General features: G+C 45.9%; 1 protein-coding gene across 2 annotated transcripts in view; it reads left to right on the top strand.

Moving 5' to 3' along the window:
- Positions 1 to 22,308, top strand: part of PPP1R12B (protein phosphatase 1 regulatory subunit 12B) — a 102,331-nt gene that overhangs the window by 63,420 nt on the left and 16,603 nt on the right. For both annotated transcript variants that reach the window (XM_040424064.1, XM_040424065.1), the window contains exons 4-6: positions 7,553 to 7,657; positions 21,515 to 21,565; positions 21,652 to 21,702. In XM_040424064.1, the coding sequence (XP_040279998.1) occupies positions 7,553 to 7,657; positions 21,515 to 21,565; positions 21,652 to 21,702 (207 nt within the window). The remainder of the gene's footprint in view (positions 1 to 7,552; positions 7,658 to 21,514; positions 21,566 to 21,651; positions 21,703 to 22,308) is intronic.

Consider the following 22,308-nt stretch of genomic DNA (forward strand, 5'->3'; position numbering starts at 1 on the left):
ACTCCACCTGACGCTTGCCATTTTGCTTGATGATGTAAGGCTTGCATGAAGCTACACAGCCATGGAAACACAGTTTTAGGGCTCATGCACACGACTGTTGTTGTTTTGCGGTCCGTTTTTAACGTTGTTCCGTATCAGAAGTTTTTTTTTCCTGTTTGAAGTCCTAATCCGTTCCATGATTCCACAAAACATACCCGCATTGTTTCCTTATGCGATCCGATTTTCGCTGATCGGAAACAGAAACAGTAACTTATTAATCACCAAACACATGAGCAATATGGGCTGGGCATAGCATTTCTACAGTATGAATCCACAAAATTCGGATGACATATGGATGTGTTCTGTGCGCGTTCCGTATTTTTTGCAGACCCATTGACTTGAATGGGGCCACGGACCGTGATTTGCAGACAATAATAGGACATGCACTACTTTTTTGCAGAACGGCTATGCGGACATACGGAAACGGAATGCACACAGAGTAACTTCCGTTGTTTTTGCGGACCCATTGAACGGAATGGAAATAGAAATTAAATACGTTCGTGTGCATGAGCCCTTACACAGTTTTTGTGCTGATGTTAATGCCAGAGTCAGTAGAGCATTGGCGAGTATTATGCACTATGCTCCTCAGAACTTAGTGCGCCTGCTCTTTAACTTTACATGGTCTGTTACTTCATAGCTAAGTTACTGTGGTTCCTAAACACTTCAATTTTGCAATAATACCACTCATAGTTGATTGTGGAATATCAAGGTAGAAAGAAATTTCACAAACTCACTTGTTGCAACATTGGCATCCTATTAAAATACCACGCCTAAATTCACTGAGCTCTTCAGAATAACCTACAGTATTTTATCACAAGTGTTTGTAAAGGCTGCATGGATAGCTGCTGAATTTTATACACCTCTAGCAATGGGACTGAATGAAAGACCTGAAGGCAATGATTAGGACGTATGTCCCACTACTTTTCCCCATGTAGTGCATGTCACACAATAGATTAGATTAGACTATACCAGTGATCAGCAAATTGCGGCCCTCCAGCTGTTGTGAAACTACAGCTCCCATCATTCCCGGAGAGCCTAAAGCTATCAGCCTACAGAAGGGCATGGTGGGAGTTGTAGTTTTACAACAGCTGGAGGGCCGCAGGTTGAGCATGCCTGGATTAGACTATACCAGTGATCAGCAACCTGTGGCACTCCAGCTGTTGTGAAACTACAATTCCCAGCATGCTCCATTCATTTCTATGTGAGCTCTTAGAAGAACAGAGCAAGTATTCATGCTGGGAGTTGTAGTTTCTCAACAGATGGAGTGCCGCAGGTTGCCTACCCCTGGACTATACGTTGAAGTAAAATGCATCAAATACACACAAACACATACAGTTGCAAGAAAAAGTATGTTAACCCTTTGGAATGATATGGATTTCTGCACAAATTGGTCATAAAATGTGATCTGATCTTCATCTAAGTCACAACAATAGACAATCACAGTCTGCTTAAACGAATAACACACAAAGAATTAAATGTTACCATGTTTTTATTGAACACACCATGTAAACATTCACAGTGCAGGTGGGAAAAGTATGTGAACCCCTAGACTAAATACATCTCCAAGAGCTAATTGGAGTGAGGTGTCAGCCAACTGGAGTCCAATCAATGAGATGAGATTGGAGGTGTTGGTTACAGCTACCCTGTCCTATAAAAAACACACACCAGTTCTGGGTTTGCTTTTCACAAGAATCATTGCCTGATGTGAATGATGCCTCGCACAAAAGAGCTCTCAGAAGACCTACAATTAAGAATTGTTGACTTGCATAAAGCTGGAAAGGGTTATAAAAGTATCTCCAAAAGCCTTGCTGTTCATCAGTCCACGGTAAGACAAATTGTCTATAAAAGGAGAAAGTTCAGCACTGCTGCTACTCTCCTTAGGAGTGGCTGTCCTGTAAAGATGACTGCAAGAGCACAGCGCAGACTGCTCAATGAGGTGAAGAAGAATCCTAGAGTGTCAGCTAAAGACTTACAAAAGTCTCTGACATATGCTAACATCCCTGTTAGCGAATATACGATACATAAAACACTAAACAAGAATGGATTTCATGGGAGAATATTTATCCCGGCCGGGCCACGCAATGTCCTGAATGCGCACGCCGCCGCGCATGAGCCATGGTGACTTATTCCTGGCCTGTATAGTACAGAGCCGTCATGCGCGTTCGCGGCTCTGTACTATACTGGCCAGGAAGAAGTCATCATGGCGCATGAGCGACGGGGTGCACGTTAAGGACATTGCGCGGCCCGACCGGGAGAAAATCTTCAGTCTTTCGTGCAAGCGCGGCCCGGACAAATTCAACAGGCGAAGATGGCCATAACCAGGGGAGACGAAAGACAACAATCAGGTAAGAGGGGACTTATTTTCTCAAAAAGGGTGGGAATTGGGTAATAAAATGTATTTACAAAAATGATCACTGTCAAATCATTAACAGATTTAACAGTGATCATTGTGATGGTATTACCCCTTTAACCACCTCAGCCCCCAGTGCTTAAACACCCTGAAAGACCAGGCCACTTTTTACACTTCAGCACTACACTACTTTCACCGTTTATTGCTCGGTCATGCAACTTACCACCCAAATGAATTTTACCTCCTTTTCTTCTCACTAATAGAGCTTTCATTTGGTGGTATTTCATTGCTGCTGACATTTTTACTTTTTTTGTTATTAATCGAAATTTAACGATTTTTTTGCAAAAGAATGACATTTTTCACTTTCAGTTGTAAAATTTTGCAAAAAAAACGACATCCATATATAAATTTTGCTCTAAATTTATTGTTCTACATGTCTTTGATAAAAAAAAAATGTTTGGGTAAAAAAAAAATGGTTTGGGTAAAAGTTATAGCGTTTACAAACTATGGTACAAAAATGTGAATTTCCGCTTTTTGAAGCAGCTCTGACTTTCTGAGCACCTGTCATGTTTCCTGAGGTTCTACAATGCCCAGACAGTACAAACACCCCACAAATGACCCCATTTCGGAAAGTACACACCCTAAGGTATTCGCTGATGGGCATAGTGAGTTCATAGAACTTTTTATTTTTTGTCACAAGTTAGCGGAAAATGATGATTTTTTTTTATTATTTTTTTTTTCTTACAAAGTCTCATATTCCACTAACTTGTGACAAAAAATAAAAACTTCCATGAACTCACTATGCCCATCACGAAATACCTTGGGGTCTCTTCTTTCCAAAATGGGGTCACTTGTGGGGTAGTTATACTGCCCTGGCATTCTAGGGGCCCAAATGTGTGGTAAGGAGTTTGAAATCAAATTCTGTAAAAAATGACGAGTGAAATCCGAAAGGTGCTCTTTGGAATGTGGGCCCCTTTGCCCACCTAGGCTGCAAAAAAGTGTCACACATCTGGTATCTCCGTATTCAGTAGAAGTTGGGGAATGTGTTTTGGGGTGTCATTTTACATATACCCATGCTGGGTGAGATAAATATCTTGGTCAAATGCCAACTTTGTATAAAAAAATGGGTAAAGTTGTCTTTTGCCAAGATATTTCTCTCACCCAGCATGGGTATATATAAAATGACACCCCAAAACACATTCCCCAACTTCTCCTGAATACGGAGATACCAGATGTGTGACACTTTTTTGCAGCCTAGGTGGGCAAAGGGGCCCATATTCCAAAGAGCACCTTTCGGATTTCACTCGTCATTTTTTACAGAATTTGATTTCAAACTCCTTACCACACATTTGGGCCCCTAGAATGCCAGGGCAGTATAACTACCCCACAAGTGACCCCATTTTGGAAAGAAGAGACCCCAAGGTATTCGCTGATGGGCATAGTGAGTTCATGGAAGTTTTTATTTTTTGTCACAAGTTAGTGGAATATGAGACTTTGTATGAAAAAAAAAAAAAAAAAAAAATCATCATTTTCCACTAACTTGTGACAAAAAATAAAAAATTCTAGGAACTCGCCATGCCCCTCACGGAATACCTTGGGGTGTCTTCTTTCCAAAATGGGGTCACTTGTGGGGTAGTTATACTGCCCTGGCATTTTCCAGGGGCCCTAATGTGTGGTAAGTAGGTAAATGACCAGTGAAATCCAAAAGGTGCTCTTTGGAATATGGGCCCCTTTGCCCACCTAGGCTGCAAAAAAGTGCCACACATGTGGTATCTCCGTACTCAGGAGAAGTTGGGGAATGTGTTTTGGGGTGTCTTTTTACATATACCCATGCTGGGTGAGAGAAATATCTTGGCAAAAGACAACTTTTCCCATTTTTTTATACAAAGTTGGCATTTGACCAAGATATTTATCTCACCCAGCATGGGTATATGTAAAATGACACCCCAAAACACATTCCCCACCTTCTCCTGAGTACGGAGATACCAGATGTGTGACACTTTTTTGCAGCCTAGGTGGGCAAAGGGGCCCATATTCCAAAGAGCACCTTTCGGATTTCACTCGTCATTTTTTACAGAATTTGATTTCAAACTCCTTACCACACATTTGGGCCCCTAAAATACCAGGGCATTATACCTACCCCACAAGTGACCCCATTTTGGAAAGAAGAGACCCCAAGGTATTCGCTGATGGGCATAGTGAGTTCATGGAAGTTTTTATTTTTTGTCACAAGTTAGTGGAATATGAGACTTTGTATGAAAAAAAAAAAAAAAAAAAAAAATCATCATTTTCCACTAACTTGTGACAAAAAATAAAAAATTCTAGGAACTCGCCATGCCCCTCACGGAATACCTTGGGGTGTCTTCTTTCCAAAATGGGGTCACTTGTGGGGTAGTTATACTGCCCTGGCATTTTCCAGGGGCCCTAATGTGTGGTAAGTAGGTAAATGACCAGTGAAATCCGAAAGGTGCTCTTTGGAATATGGGCCCCTTTGCCCACCTAGGCTGCAAAAAAGTGTCACACATGTGGTATCTCCGTACTCAGGAGACGTTGGGGAATGTGTTTTGGGGTGTCTTTTTACATATACCCATGCTGGGTGAGAGAAATATCTTGGCAAAAGACAACTTTTCCCATTTTTTTATACAAAGTTGGCATTTGACCAAGATATTTATCTCACCCAGCATGGGTATATGTAAAATGACACCCCAAAACACATTCCCCAACTTCTCCTGAGTACGGCGATACCAGATGTGTGACACTTTTTTGCAGCCTAGATGCGCAAAGGGGCCCAAATTCCTTTTAGGAGGGCATTTTTAGACATTTGGATACCAGACTTCTTCTCACGCTTTGGGGCCCTTAGAATGCCAGGGCAGTATAAATACCCCACATGTGACCCCATTTTGGAAAGAAGACACCCCAAGGTATTCAATGAGGGGCATGGCGAGTTCATAGAAATTTTTTTTTTTTGGCACAAGTTAGCGGAAATTGATATTTTTTATTTTTTTCTCACAAAGTCTCCCGTTCCGCTAACTTGGGACAAAAATTTCAATCTTTCATGGACTCAATATGCCCCTCACGGAATACCTGGGGGTGTCTTCTTTCCGAAATGGGGTCACATGTGGGGTATTTATACTGCCCTGGCATTCTAGGGGCCCTAAAGCGTGAGAAGAAGTCTGGAATATAAATGTCTAAAAAATTTTACGCATTTGGATTCCGTGAGGGGTATGGGGAGTTCATGTGAGATTTTATTTTTTGTCAAAAGTTAGTGGAATATGTGACTTTGTAAGAAAAAAAAAAAATAATACAGAGGGGTGATCAATGACAGGGGGGTGATCAATGACAGGGGGGTTGATCAATGACAGGGGGGTTGATCAATGACAGGGGTGGTGATCAATGACAGGGGGGTGATCAATGACAGGGGGGTGATCAGGGAGTCTATATGGGGTGATCAGGGGCTAATAAGGGGTTAATAAGTGACGGGGGGTGTAGTGTAGTGTAGTGGTGCTTGGTGCTACTTTACTGAGCTACCTGTGTCCTCTGGTGGTCGATCCAAACAAAGGGGACCACCAGAGGACCAGGTAGCAGGTATATTAGACGCTGTTATCAAAACAGCGTCTAATATACCTGTTAGGGGTTAAAAAAACGATCGCCGCTGGCAGGCTGGAGATCAACTCTCTTACCTTCCGTTCCTGTGAGCGCGCGCGCCTGTGTGCGCGCGTTCACAGGAAATCTCGCGTCTCGCGAGATGACGCGTATATGCGTCCAGGAGGAATGAATCAACCACCTCCAGGACGCGTCTGTGCGTACAGCGGTCCGGAGGTGGTTAAGGCCATCTTTACACCAGCTGAAGCTCAACAGATGATGGGTGTTGCAACAGGACAACGACTCAAAGCATAGAAGTAAATCAACAACAGAATGGCTTAAACAGAAGAAAATACGCCTTCTGGAGTGTCAGAGTCCTGACCTCAACCCGATTGAGATGCTGTGGCATGACCTCAAGAAAGCGATTCACACCAGACATCCCGAGAATATTGCTGAACTGAAACAGTTCTGTAAAGAGGAATGGTCAAGAATTACTCCTGACCGTTGTGCACGTCTGATCTGCAACTACAGAAAACGTTTGGTTGAAGTAATTGCTGCTAAAGGAGGTTCAACCAGTTATTAAATCCAAGGGTTCACATACTTTTTCCACCTGCACTGTGAATGTTTACATGGTGTGTTCAATAAGAACATGGTAACATTTAATTCTTTGTGTGCTATTAGTTTAGGCAGACTGTGATTGTCTATTGTTGTGACTTAGATGAAGATCAGATCACATTTGATGACCAATTTGTGCAGAAATCCATATCATTCCAAAGGGTTAACATACTTTTTCTTGCAACTGTACATTGATAAATGTGGGCCCCTGCCTTTTTTTTCTATATTTAAAAAGTAGACATATAGTTATTAATTTATGGACAAGGAATTAATGTAGAAGAAAGGGTCCATTCACACATCCGTGTCTGTTTTGCGGATCCATGGATCTGCAAAACAGACAGCGGCAATGTGCGTTCCGCATTTTGCGGACCGCACATTGCCGGCACTAAGAGAATATGCCTATTCTTGTCCGCTATTGCGGACAAGAATAAGACATGTTCTATTTTTTTCAGGATCGGAATTGCGGACCCGGAAGCGCGGGTCCGCAATTCTGGATTGGGGCCGCACATCGTGCGGCCCCATAGAAATGGATGGGTCCGCAATTCCGTTCCGCAAAATGCGGAATGGAATTGCGGATGTGTGAATGGAGCCAAAGTATTATAATTCTTATTTCAAAAATGTTTAGAACATGTATCTTTTAGTCACGTATACATCAAATTTGCCAGGCACATTTTTTATCTATCCAGTACCCACTTAGGCTCAATTCACACCATGTTTGTGGTGTAGTATATTCATATACACTAGGAAAAGCTCATAATGAATACACCCATAAGCGTTAATGGGCAAATATATGGAAAAGGACCAGGACATAGACCCACCTCTGTACTGAAAAGCACAATTGACTAAAAGTACACAAAAGACTACAGTTTGTATGTACATTCAGTAAACTAGAACTGAGATGATACCATTGGTGACAAATGACACATTAATAATAATTTAACTTTTGTATCTGTATTTTCTTGCAAGCTGTATGAAAGTGCCTATAATGAAAATGAAAAGCTCAAAAGCAACTTGCGAGAGGCCCAGATGGAGCTTGCGGCTATTAAAGCTAAGCTGGAAAGAGTTGTGAAGGTAAGTATTTACGAATTTGAGTAAAATGTCTATTTGTTTGTTATTCCCATAAAAAAAGAATGCTCTATAAATAAAGTGATAAGAATTTAAACTTAAAACTGTAAATGCACACATTAGAAAGTTGTAATGAAAAATTCTTGCTGTCCTTGCTGATTTAGACCTGTTTCACACTTGAGATCCGGCAGAGGATCTCTACACCAGACAAAAACAATTCCATTTGATGTTAACACATCTGGATGCATCCATTCCGTTAGGATGCGGTTGTGTTACATCGAAATGGAACAAACCGGATCCGGCACTAAAATCGTTGTACATTGATGCATCATATATTTTATCCATTTAAAGTTAGATCTAGGGGTCTTTTTAAGAAAAAATTAGATGCCTCCAAGGGTCAAATCTGGTACTGTAAGTACACTCAGGACTGGCATATACCATGTTGTCTCCAAAACAGTTGATTCAAAATGTTCTCTAAGAATATAACACATAAAAACAATTCAGCTATTATTCAAAATATTAAATATAAATGGTCACCACATGCATTGTACCTGTTATTTCAACACCAACATTTGTACAATGTTTACAATATGTGTATGTTTGCACTTTTTTTCAATAAAAATTGAAACATGAAAAAAATATATATAAAAAAATAAATAAATAACTTGTGCTAATAGTAAAAAGCTTCTGTAAGGCCTCTTTCACACTTGCGTTGTTGGGATCCGGCATGCACTTCCGTTGCCGGAGGTGCCTGCCGGATCCGTAACAACGCAAGTGTACTGAAAGCATTTGAAGACGGAACCGTCTTCCAAATGCTTTCAGTGTTACTATGGCACCCAGGACGCTATTAAAGTCCTGGTTGCCATAGTAGGAGCGGGGAGCGGGGGAGCAGTATACTTACAGTCCGTGCGGCTCCCCGGGCACTCCAGAATGACGTCAGAGCGCCCCATGCGCATGGATGACGTGATCCATGTGATCATGTGATCCATGTGATCACGTGATCCATGCGCTTGGGGCGCCCTGACGTCACTCTGGAGCGCCCGGGGAGCCGCACGGACGGTAAGTATGCTGCTCCCCTGCTCCCCGCTACACTTACCATGGCTGTCAGGACTTTAGCGTCCCGGTAGCCATGGTAACTATTCAGAAAAAGCTAAACGTCGGGTCCGGCAATGCGCCGAAACGACGTTTAGCTTAAGGCCGGATCCGGATCAATGCCTTTCAATGGGCATTGATCCCGGATCCGGCCTTGCGGCAAGTCTTCAGGATTTTTGGCCGGAGCAAAAAGCGCAGCATGCTGCGGTATTTTCTCCGGCCAAAAAACGTTCCGTACCGGAACTGAAGACATCCTGATGCATCCTGAACGGATTACTCTCCATTCAGAATGCATTAGGATAATCCTGATCAGTATTCTTCCGGCATAGAGTCCCGACGACGGAACTCTATGCCGGAAGACAATAACGCAAGTGTGAAAGAGCCCTAAGATAATATGTGCTAAAAAGGGGATAAAAAACAAAGACTTGGCAGTTCCTAGGTTAATAACATTAGGTTTAGTATATTCTTTCAAAAAAAAGCTGAAGTTACTCCTTGTGCATTCTGTTTCCGTATGTCCGTATTTCCGTTCCGCAAAAAAATAGAACATGTCCTATTATTGTCTGCGTTACGGATAAGGATAGCACTGTTCTATCCGGGGCCAGCTGTTCCGATCTGTAAGGCTACTTTCACACTTGCGTTCAGAGCGGATCCGTCTGGGGTCTGCCCAGACGGATCCGCTCATATAATGCAGACGTTTGTATCCGTTCAGAACGGATCCGTCTGCATTATAGCTTAGAAAAAATTCTAAGTGTGAAAGTAGCTTCAGACGGATCCGTTCAGACTTTACATTGAAAGTCAACGGGGGACGGATCCGCTTGAAGATTGAGCCATATTGTGTCATCTTCAAACGGATCCGTCCCCATTGACTTCCATTGTAAGTCTGGACGGATCCGCTTGCCTCCGCACGGCCAGGCGGACACCCGAACGCTGCAAGCTGCGTTCGGGTGTCCGCCTGCTGAGCGGAGCGGAGGCTGAACGCTGCCAGACTGATGCATTCTGAGCGGATCCGCGTCCACTCAGAATGCATTAGGGCTGGACGGCTGCATTCGGGGCCGCTTGTGAGCCCCTTCAAACGGCGCTCACGAGCGGACACCCGAACGCAGGTGTGAAAGTAGCCTAAAATACAGAATGCACACGGACGTCATCTGTATTTTTTGCAGATCCATTTTTTTTGCAGACCGCAAAATACATACGGTCGTGTACATGAAGCCTTAGGGCTATGATACCACATCCTCCAGCTCTAAAGTGCTGATCTTGCGCTGTTGGTTGTTGTAGTACCGCCTAGGAACAACCCCTGGATGTGCCACTGAAGGAGAGTCCCTTCAGATGGGTCAGTAGTGGAGAATGTGCAGAGGTGAGATCTGCCAGATTCTCTCTAAACACTAGTCGATACTTCTGAATGATTCTGATCAGAAAGAGGTTGTTCCAAGAAAGCGACAATTCACTTTCAGAAGGGGACATGCAATTAAAAGTACTGTAGCTCCCAGTAAACTGTGCCCTATTAAACTAGATCTTCCCCATGATCTGTTCTACCTTAGTGGAAAGTTACAAGTGCAATGGAGTGTCATGTAAATGCTTTGAGAGTGTCATTTTTTACAGTTTCTTTTAAGAGTACAGTCACAGAGGAAGCTTTTCCCATCTCCAATCAGAGATTTATTATACTGCATATTTCAGTAAAAAAGGGGGTCACCAGTACTTTGGACATACCACAATGACACTCAGGACCAGGATCAATAAGTATGTGGGTCCAATGTGGGTTGAGACATCAAACACAGTCTCCTACGTCACTCAGCCCTTCTGCACAACTGTAACTTTCAGGACTTCATAAGCACACCTATTGTACAGTGTTTTTTTTGACAAGTTTGAGACCCTGAGGCAGAGGGAGATGCTTTGGATATTTAAATTGAGCGCTCTCTCTCTTCTGGGTCTCAATGAGTTTGTGGAAAATGAGTTTCATGTTACAGCAGTGGGTGTGGAACCACCAAGAACAGGCAGAGGTCAGGGCAGGCAGACTACGTGCTATAAAGTAAATGATCCAAGGTGAGGGCAGGCAGTGATGTGTCAACACGGAGATCAGGCACAGGTCAGGTCAGGCAGCAGAAGTTCTAGGGCTGTGATGGCTAACCTCCGGTACTCCAGCTGTGGTAAAACTATGACTCCCATGATGCCCCCTTGCTTGGCTGTTCTCAAAACTCCATAGAAATGAATGGAGCATTCTGAGAGTCAGTTTCACCACAGCTGGAGTGCCGGAGGTTAGTCATCACTGGTCTATGGGATTTAACATTCATTATGCTGTCTAATTGTTGTTAGTCTAGGTTAGCTGGTTCTAGTTGGGAAGATTTCTCAGCTTCGGAAGACGAAATATAGATTGAAAAATATGTAACATTCATATCCTACAGGTCAATGCTAGGATTATTTTTCTAATCCGTTTCTTATGAATTTATGACAAGAAATATCCATGTGTCTCTGTATATAATCAGAAGCACAAAGAGATACAGTATAGGAGGCTATGAACACAATACTATGGATCCACTCAAAACATCTATAGTACGGCATTGGGCAAGAGGGCTAACTCTTTGTTTTCTGCTTGATAGTATCTAAGTATACTGGGTGCCAATCAGCATTCAGTATAGCCACCAGGGAAATCCCACCCTCCTTTCCACCAGGATAAGCTAGACCACAAAATCTCTCAGGTAGTCTTGGGCGAGCTTGCTCGGCCGAACACCTTTTTCACTCGAGCATCGCAATGCTCGGCACATGTTGGTTACTGGCATTACAGTGATTGGCTGTCCGAAACGCGTCATCGGGTGCTATATAGCACCGGTTGACACGTGGTTCTGCTCAGACTTAGTCAGGGCGAGCTGCAGCAGAAGGGACAGATAGTGTAGGGAGAGGAATTGTGGTTTTTTTTTAGGGAGTGTTGAGTGTTGAAAGGTGTTAGAGACCCAACAGTCCTTTTAAGAACGATTGTTTTATCTGGCTACGAAATATATTAGCGCAACATGCTCTAAATTGCGTGCAATTGTTTGGCTGCTAGTGACAGCAGCGACATTACCTGCACTACATCTCCTGTATAATGCTAGCCGCTGGTGACAGCAGTGACATTACCTGCACTACATCTCCTGTATAATGCTAGCCGCTGGTGACAGCAGTGACATTACCTATGCTACATCTCCTGTATAACGTTATCCTCTGGTGACAGCAGTGACATTACCTGTGCTACATCTCCTGCAGGGGCGTAGCTAGAAATGACTGGGCCCCATAGCAAAAAAAAATTATGCCCCCCCCCCTCCCGGATCTCCCACCCACACATACCTCTCAGACCTCCCACCCCAACATCCCCACACCACACTATTAAAGGCATTCTGTCATCAGATTTAACCCCTCTAACCTAAACATATGCTCATGTCCAGACTAAGAAGAATCTCAAGCTGGCCTTATTAAACCTCACTGTGGCTCTATTTGCCCAAAAAACTGTTTTTTATAACCTGTCAATCACTTACTTAAGGTGCCCAAGAGGAGGTCCGTTAATACAGGGTGCCCGGCCGCACCCCTTGCTGTCCGTTGCCCAGCGCCGCCTTCCCTGTCTTCGGTGCCGCCTTCTACAGCTCAGCGCCGCCTCCGCAATCCTCCCCGTCCCTCTGCTAGATCCCAAGCCTGCCGCTGCCAGGAGTCCGCACGGGCGCATCAGGCTGAGCCTAGTGCGCAGGCGCGGGATCTGGCAGAGGGACGGGGAGGATTGCGGAGGCGGCGGTGAGCTGTAGAAGGCGGCGCTGAAGACAGGGAAAGCGGCGCTGGGCACCAGACGGCAAGGGGTGTGGTCGGGCACCCTGTATTAACGGACCTCCCCTTGGGCACCTTAAGTAAGTGATTGACAGGTTATAAAAACCAGTTTTTTGGGCAAATAGAGCCACAGTGAGGTTTAATAAGGATCTCAGCATCTTCCCTATTCACACATATACCTGCTCAAGCCTGGCAGGCGCAGCTGCATTATTTAATAGTGTGGTGTGGTAATGGTTAATGGCATTTTGCGAAGACACAGCCACCTAATCACAGACCCCTCAGATAGGATTAGGTGGCTGTGTCTTCGCCAATGCCATTAACCATTACCACACCACACTATTAAATAATGCGGGCGCAGTTGCGCCTGCCAGGCTTGAGCAGGTATATGTGTGAATAGGGAAGATGCTGAGATCCGGCGGTAGCTCACACACACAGATGAAATAACTCCAGTCTCCTCCACTTGTCCACTACACTAGTCTCCAGAGTGACTCCAGTTACAGTACTCCAGTCTCCACATCTCTCCACTGACTGACCCTGCCGCTGCGGTCGGAGATTTAGTCAGACTCAGTCCCACTCCCCAGCCAGCCCTCACCTCAGCCACTTGAAGTTGAACCAACCGAACTGTACCCCGTACTGCGCATTGCGCCGCCCGCCAAGCCAGCCAGCCACCGACACTCCAGCAGCTCAACTCGCAGCTTCCCAGTATGTGCCGCTCCTAGTCTGCGACCCCGCCTCCTCCACTTCCGGCGACTGCCTCTCTACCTCCGCCGACTCCGAGTCCGACCGCCCCCTATCCAGTGCTCCAGACAAAAAAAAATACCTAGTAGCCATTGGCTCCTGAACTGAAAAATTTAGGAGCCAAATTAAATTTTTAGTCGCCAAATCAAAACCGAATCAAAATTTTGGTATCGTGACAACGCTACGCCGATCAGATCGGCGTAGGGTTGTTTCGATACCAAAGTTTTGATTCGCTTTCGTCACCATAAAAAAGTATTGCGATACTCAATACTGTGCAAAAAAAAAAAAACACCAAAAAAAGCAGCGTGCATTTCGCATTTTATGAAACGTTCGGCCCATAATAGAACAGTCCTATCCTATTTTTTGGGGTGACAAGGTGACTAAAAATGGCGAATGCTCACCGCATAGGAGATATTTTTAAAAAATTTAATAGTTTGGACTTTTCGGACGCAGCGCTATGTAATATGTTTATTTATTGTTTATATATTTTATATGTAAAATTGGGAAAGGGGGGATTTAAACTTAATATTTTAGGGTACTTTCACACTAGCGTTTTTCATTTCCGGCATAGAGTTCCGTCACAGGGGCTCTATACCGGAAAATATATCTTCAGGTCAGTCTTTTTGACTGATCAGGCAAAAGATAAAACCGCAGCATTCTACGGTTTTATCTCTGGCAAAAAAATCTGAAGATTTGCCTGAATGCCGGATTCGGCATTTTTCCCCATAGGAATGTATTAGTGCAGTATCCGGCATTCAAAATACCGGATCCATCCTTCCGGTTGAACCGTGCGATTTTCACGCATGGTTGCTAGGATGAAAGTCTATTCACTCTATTACTTTCCCTTATAACAACATGGTTATAAGGGAAAATAATAGCATTCTTTAATACAGAATGCGTAGTAGAAGGTCAATATAATAAACATTATATACACCCCAATATAATAAACATTGGTGGCGCAGTGCGCCCCCCCTCCCTAGTATAATAAACATATAAACATTGGTGGCGCAGTGTGCCCCCCCCCCCAACACTCCAGTATAATAAACATTGGTGGCGCAGTGTGCCCCCCCCCAACACTCCAGTATAATAAACATTGGTGGTGCAGTGCACCCCCCCAACATAATAAACATTGTTGGCGCAGTGCGCCCCCCCTCCCTAGTATAATAAATATATAAACATTGGTGGCGCAGTGCGCCCCCCCAACATAATAAACATTGGTGGCGCAGTGCGCCCCCCCTCCCTAGTATAGTAAACATATAAACATTGGTGGCGCAGTGCGCCCCCCCTCCCTAGTATAATAAACATATAAACATTGGTGGCGCAGTGTGCCCCCCCCCCCCAACACTCCAGTATAATAAACATTGGTGGCGCAGTGTGCCCCCCCCAACACTCCAGTATAATAAACATTGGTGGTGCAGTGCACCCCCCAACATAATAAACATTGTTGGCGCAGTGCGCCCCCCCTCCCTAGTATAATAAATATATAAACATTGGTGGCGCAGTGCGCCCCCCCAACATAATAAACATTGGTGGCGCAGTGCGCCCCCCCTCCCTAGTATAGTAAACATATAAACATTGGTGGCGCAGTGCGCCCCCCCTCCCTAGTATAATAAACATATAAACATTGGTGGCGCAGTGCGCCCCCCCAACATAGTAAACATTGGTGGCGCAGTGCGCCCCCCCTCCCTAGTATAGTAAACATATAAACATTGGTGGCGCAGTGCGCCCCCCCTCCCTAGTATAATAAACATATAAACATTGGTGGCGCAGTGCGCCCCCCCCAACATAATAAACATTGGTGGCGCAGTGCGCCCCCCCTCCCTAGTATAGTAAACATATAAACATTGGTGGCGCAGTGTGCCCCCCCCAACACCCTAGTATAATAAACATTGGTGGCGCAGTGCGCCCCCCCTCCCTAGTATAATAAACATATAAACATTGGTGGGCAGTGCGCCCCCCCCTCCCTAGTATAATAAACATATAAACATTGGTGGCGCAGTGCGCCCCCCCTCCCTAGTATAATAAACATATAAACATTGGTGGCGCAGTGCGCCCCCCCTCCCTAGTATAATAAACATATAAACATTGGTGGCGCAGTGCGCCCCCCCAACATAATAAACATTGGTGGCGCAGTGCGCCCCCCCTCCCTAGTATAGTAAACATATAAACATTGGTGGCGCAGTGTGCCCCCCCCCAACACCCCAGTATAATAAACATTGGTGGCGCAGTGCGCCCCCCCTCCCTAGTATAATAAACATATAAACATTGGTGGGCAGTGCCAATGAGGGTTAAAAAAATTAATAAAAATTAACTCACCTCCTCCAATTGATCGCGTAGCAGCCGGTCTCCTGTACTTTCTGCAGGACGCAGGACCTGTCAAAGGACCTGTGGTGATGTCACTGAGCTCATCACATGATACATCACATGATCCATCACCATGGTAATGGACCATGTGATGGAGGCTGGAGCTCAGTGACGTCACCACAGGTCCTGAAGAAAGAACAGGAGACAGACAACTACGCGATCAATTGGAGGAGGTGAGTTAATTATTATTTTTTTTTTTAACCCTCATTGGCACTTCCCACTGCCCACCATGTTTATATGTTTATTATACTGGGGGGGGGCCCGCACTCAATGTTTATTATACTGGGGGGGGGCCCGCACTCAATGTTTATTATACTGGGGGGGGGGGGGGCGCACTGCGCCACCAATGAATGATAACTGACCTGTAATACAAATACAGGAGGCGGGTGCCGGAATCAAATAGCCGGCACCCGACCTCTGTGACAGGGAGCTGCGATCAGCGGCAGTTAACCCCTCAGGTGCCGCTCCCTGTCATAGAGGTCAGGTGCCGCTATTTGATTCCGGCACCCGCCTCCTGTATTTGTATTAACAGGTCAGTTATCTTCATTGGTGGCGCAGTGGCCACAGCCCCTCCCCCTGTCCCTCTCCTTATTGGCCGTGGCGGCAGCAGCACAGGGGGGAGGGAGAGACCATCTGGAGCCCTGCCCCTATCACAGCGCCACGCCTGGCCCACTCGCCACATTTTTATTTTTTTAATCCTCCGTCGGCGGCGGGCCCCCAGTGGCGTAGGGCCCCATAGCCATTGCTATGGCTGCTATGGCGATCCCTACGCCACTGATCTCCTGTATAACATTATCCTCTGGTGACCGCAGCGACATTACCTGCACTACATCTCCTGTATAACGTTAGCCGCTGGTGACAGCAGCAACATTACCTGCACTACATCTCCTGTATAACATTAGCCGCTGGTCACAGAAGCGACATTACATGCGCTACATCTCCTGTATAACGTTAGCCGCTGGTCACAGCAGCGACATTACATGCACTACATCTCCTGTATAACGTTAGCCGCTGGTGACAGCAGCGACATTACCTGCGCTACATCTCCTGTATAACGTTTGCGCATCATAAAAGTGACTCAGTTTAATTTATTTGCGCATACACTTACAAAACCTGCGCTACTGTACGTATGACATATTGCAAGCATATATAACATTTAATATGCTCAAGGCGAGCAGTAAGGGACGGGGAAGTGGCCGTGCTGCTGATGGTGCACGCAGAGGCCATGGCCCTGGGTGCGGTGAAACTGTGCCTGCTGCCAGAGCACAAGAAACACACTTATCCATGATACCTAGCTTTATGTCCCAGTTTGCAGGGCGGCGCAGGACACCACTCTCAACCAGGTGGTCGGTTGGATTGCAGCAGATAATGCTTCCAGTCGGTTAAGCACCACCCTGTCTTCCACAAAGTCCAGTCTCCGTAGCCAAGAGTCTGGTCAACAGAATCCTCACCCTGATCCTCCTTCCTCCCACCATGGAGAGTCTTGGCAAACAAGTGATCCCACGCTCGGATATTCCGAGGAGCTCTTTTCATCGCCATTCCTTGATTTGGTCTCTCGCCAAGCCCACTTGAACAGGGACATGAGGAGATCTTGTGCACTGATTCCCAAACTCTTGAGCATCCACAGTAAGAAAAAGATGATGGTGGGGAACAGCAATTAGTGTTTCACGAGGTGGATGATGATGATGAGACACAGTTGCCAATAAGTCAAACGCAATTAGTGTCTCAAGAGGTTCATGATGAGGATGAGACACAGTTGTCAATAAGTGAGGTTGTTGTTAGGTCAACAAGTTAGGAGGATGACCAGAGTGAGGAAGTGGAAGAGGAGGTGGTGGACGATTAAATCACTGACCTAACCCGGGCAGGTGGCAAGCCGAGAGAGGACAACAGTACAGATGGGGGAGGGATCCGCAGCACCGCAACAGGCTGGAAGAGGCAATGGGGTGGCAAAAGGGAGAAGGTGGGCCACACCAAACAGGCCCGCAACTGTTCTCCGGAGCACCCCCTTGCGGCAATCTTCCTTGCCAAGGGGTAGCGATTCCGCAGTCTGGCACTTTTTTGAGGAAATTTGTCATTTGCAACCTGTGCCGTACCAAAATGAGCAGGGGCGTGAAGACTAGCAACCTCACCACCACCACCACATGGCATCAAAGCACCCTAATAGGTGGGCTGAACGCATGGGTCCACAATCTGTGTCTGCGGGTCACACCACTGCCTCCTCTTTCCCTGTGTTATGTGCTGGCCAATCCCCTGTCCAAGACACAGGCCTGGATGCCTCCCGCCCTGCACCTGGACCTTCGCAAGCACCATCAGCTAGCACATCCACTTCTGTGTCCCAGCGCAGCGTACAGGTGTCCATACCCCAGGCCTTCGAACAAAAGTGCAAATACCCAGCCACCCACCCACAGGCCATAGCACTAAATGCGCACCTTTCCAAATTGCTGGCCCTGGAAATGTTGCCATTTAGGCTTGTGGGCACTGAGGCTTTCCGCAGCCTGATGGCGGCGGCGGTCCCTCGTTACTCAGTCCCCAGCCGCCACTATTTTTCCCCGCCTTACACCAGCATGTGTCCCGTAACATCACCCGTGCCCTGACCAACGCAGTTATTGGGAAGGTCCATTTAACAACTGACACATGGACAAGTGCTTTTGGCCAGGGACGCTACATTTCCCTGACAGCACACTGGGTGAACGTTGTGGAGGCCGGGAGCGGCTCGTACCCTGGGATGGCACAGGTGCTACCGACACCAAGGATTGCGGGCCCTACTTCCATCAGGATTTCTGCCACCACCTAAATTAGTGGCTTCAACCCCCCCTTCTCCTCCTCCACCTCCTCCTCCACTTCTACCTCTGATTTCTCATCTTGCAGCACCAGTCAGCTATCAGTAGCTGGAAGCAGTGTAGCACTGCAGTGGGGAAGCGGCAACAGGCCGTGCTGAAACTAATTTGCTTAGGTGACAAACAGCACACCACCGCAGAGCTGTAGCAGGGTATAAGGGACCAGACTGAGCTGTGGCTCTCGCCACTCAACCTATAACCAGGCATGGTTGTGTCTGATAATGACCGTAACTTGGTGGCGGCTTTGGAGCTCGGCAAGCTAACACACATACCATGCTTAGCCCACGTGTTCAACTTAGTGATTCAGCGGTTTCTCAAAACCTACCCCAATTTGCCTGAGCTACTGGTGAAGGTGCGCCACGTGTGTGCCCATTTCCGACAGTTATCTACAGCTGCCGCCAGTCTGGCAACGCTGTAGCAGCGCTTGCAATTGCCATCTCACCGACTGTTGTGCGACGTGAGCACGCACTGGAACTCCACGTTCCACATGTTAGCCAGGCTTTGTGAGCAGTAGAGGGCAGTAGTGGAATACCAGCTGCAACATGGTTGTCGCCTTTCCAGTCAGCTTCCGCCCTTCACAAGTGACGAGTGGGCATGGCTGTCTGACCTCTGTGAGGTTTTACACAACTTTGAGGAATCGACACAGATGGTGAACGGCGATGCCGCTATTATCAGCGTAACCATTGCACTTCTGTGTCTACTGAAGCGCTCGTTGCTCACAATGAAGATGGACGCTTTGCATGTGGAAGAGGTGGAAATGGGGGAAGACAGTACACAGGGTGATAGCCAGACCACCCTTAGTTCGTCTTCTCCGCGCAAATTGGATGATGATGATGATGATGATGAGGAGGAGCTGGAGACGGTTGCCTTAGCTACAGAGGGTAGTACCCATAACAGGTTTATTCAATCTGTTTAGCGTGGATGGGCCGAAGAGGAGGAAGAGGATGAGGAGATTGAGAGTCATCCTCCTGACGAGGACAGCGAAATCTTGTCTGTTGGGACTCTGGCACACATGGCTGACTTTATGTTATGCTGCCTTTCCCGTGACCCTTGCGTTATACGCATTTTGGAAAACACAGATTACTGGTTGTTCACCCTTCTCAACCCCCGCTACAAAGAGAACTTCTTATCTCTCATTCCTGTGGTGGAGAGGACTAGCAAAATGGTGCAATACCAGAAGGTTCTTGTGAAAAAATTGCTCCAAAAATTTACAGCCGACAACGCTGGCAGCAGAGTACGTAGTTCCTTAGGCAACCGAGGAGGGGAGGGGAACACACAGCAGTTCCAACAGAGACAGGGCAACACTCTCCAAGGCATGGGTGTCATGGTCCCTCAGGTGACTGAGCGTGGAGGAATCTAACAGCCTCCTTTGATTTATTTTGATTCAGTGTTGATAGGGTTAATGACCACTTCCCTTTTCTCAACTGTTGCTCAGTGGTCATCACTTTTACCCTTTATAGTCTGACCCCACCCTTCTGACTATGCAGTAGATAGCTTCATTTGGGTTTGGCTGAGCTGGTGTGAGTTTGTCGGTCTCTTGCATTTGTTTGTGTTTTTATATTCCCTGTTGTTTGTATCTGGGCCTGAGACAGACTTCAATTGGTCCATCTGGGGAGAAATGGGTTGTCTCTGGTCTTAACCTTTTCCAGTGCCTTTATAGGGATAGAAAAAGGCCTAGGTATACTGCATATGAATATTCCTACCTTCAAGGTCTATTCATATTGATAGATACAATAGTTAGGGCCCGGATTAGGGTTGTTTAGGAGGTGACCTGTTTCTTCCCTAGTTTCCAGGCCCAGTTACTGTTCCCCTTCCCTCCTGTGTTCAGTGTCACACTGATCGTGACATTATCTACTGCCATATAAACCGCCATTTCGTTCAGGTCAGTGCAGCTATGGATCCTATATACTGGTCGAACAGCTGCAGGCTTTGGAGGCTTTCAAAATTCATAACGTATTTCATAGGTCGTTGTTGAAAAAATGTGTCGAACCTGTTGAGCCGTCCTCCTTGCCTCCTGCTCCTGTCATGGTGGATGGTAATTTAGAATTTAAAATCAGCAGGATTGTGGACTCCCAAGTTCTCCGTAGATCCCTCCAGTATCTCGTACACTGGAAGGGTTACGGACCAGAGGAGAGGATGTGGGTTCCAGCGGCCTATGTTAAAGCGAATCGTCTGGTGAAGGCCTTTCACAGAGCCCATCCTGATGAGGTCGGTCCTGGGTGCCCGGAGGTTACCCGTAGAAAGTGGGGTACTGTCATGGTCCCTCAGGTGACTGATGTCAGGAAATCAAGGAGATTGGCTGAGCGTGGACTAATCTAACAGCCTCCTTGATTTCTCTTGATTCAGTAAAATCTAATTGGTAGTTAAAGAGGTTCTGCAGTTTGTTTTAAACTGATGATCTCTCCCCTGTATAGATCATCAGCATCTAATCGGCGGGGGTCCGACAACCGGGACCCCCGCCGATCAGCTATTTGAGAAGGCTGCGGCGCTCCAGGAATGGAGCTTAGCCCCGCCCAGGCAAGTTGATACTAGTCGTGACGTCACTGGGCCAGCGGTAAACAGTGAGAAGGCCGCAGCGCTGCTGGAGCGCCACTGCCTTCTCAAACAGCTGATCAGCAGGGGTCCCGGGTGTCGGACCCCCGCCGATTAGATGGTGATGATCTATCCAGAGGATAGATCATCAGTTTAAACAAACTGCAGAATCCCTTTAAGGGCAATTAAGCGAGTTTTCCTTTACACCAGTTTTGATAAATCTCCCTTAGCATGTCTTTGGGTTTGGGTTAGAGGGTTTAATTATCCTGTCACATTCATTATGTTACCTGTCTGTTGTTAAGTGGTACTAGGTGGGAGACATAGATAAGGATGTAACCTTTCTGTGCTTGCAAATACTAAGTAGGAAATATAAATTGAAAAACATGCAACATTGCACTAGTGGAATACCCAAAACTGTGTGGATTAGTGAACTACTTCGAGAAAAATCGACAAAAGATTGAAAATCGTGTTAATAAATGTCAGTTACTAAATACTTTATACACTTTTTTTCCCCTAGAAACAAGATATCTCATCAAGTCAGGTTGGGCTATTGGAGGCTGAAAAAAGAGTAAGTAGTTGTTACTTTTCTTGGAACACACCATTTATAGGTTCAGTGTAAACCATGTAAAAATCGAACACCATTTGTTACTGCAGGAAAAGAGAGTTTTGGAGCGTAGAATGTCTGAAATGGAAGATGACCTGAAGGTAAACTTGTATTCATGTAAAGATATATACACTATTTAACGGCAATTAATGTCACTGTAAAACACTAATACGGGTCATTTATACAACATATCCTGTGTTTCTCATGTATGATGCTATCCGTTGTTTAATAGCTATGTACACCCTTGAGGGCATTTTTTTATTACTGCATTTTAAGGTAAAAGTCATTTTCAATTGGTCTTTATTAAAAATGTTGAACCCCTGTCTCTATGCAGCCTTGAGTTTCTCTAGCAGCAAGCTCTAAATATTCACTCTCTTCTGTCAGGCAGCTTAGCTGATGGCTCTTTATCTCTGATCCCTGACCTCAAACACTCATTACCGCTCAAGTCTTATCTTGCTGATAAGAATGTGGCTTAAAGAGGACCTTTCACTTGTAAATACTATGTGAACTAAGTATGCTGCCATGTAGAGCGGCGCCCGGGGATCTCACTGCACTTACTTTTAGCCCCGGGCGCCGCTCCGTTCTCCCGTTATGCCCTCCGGTATCTTTACTCACTAAGTTATAGTAGGCGGGTCTTCCATTGTCCTGTGGGCGTCTCCTTCTCCTAGGCTGCAGCGCTGGCCAATCGTAGCGCACAGCTCACAGCC

The sequence above is a fragment of the Bufo bufo genome, chromosome 3, assembly GCF_905171765.1.
Source record: "Bufo bufo chromosome 3, aBufBuf1.1, whole genome shotgun sequence".
NCBI lineage: Eukaryota > Metazoa > Chordata > Amphibia > Anura > Bufonidae > Bufo > Bufo bufo.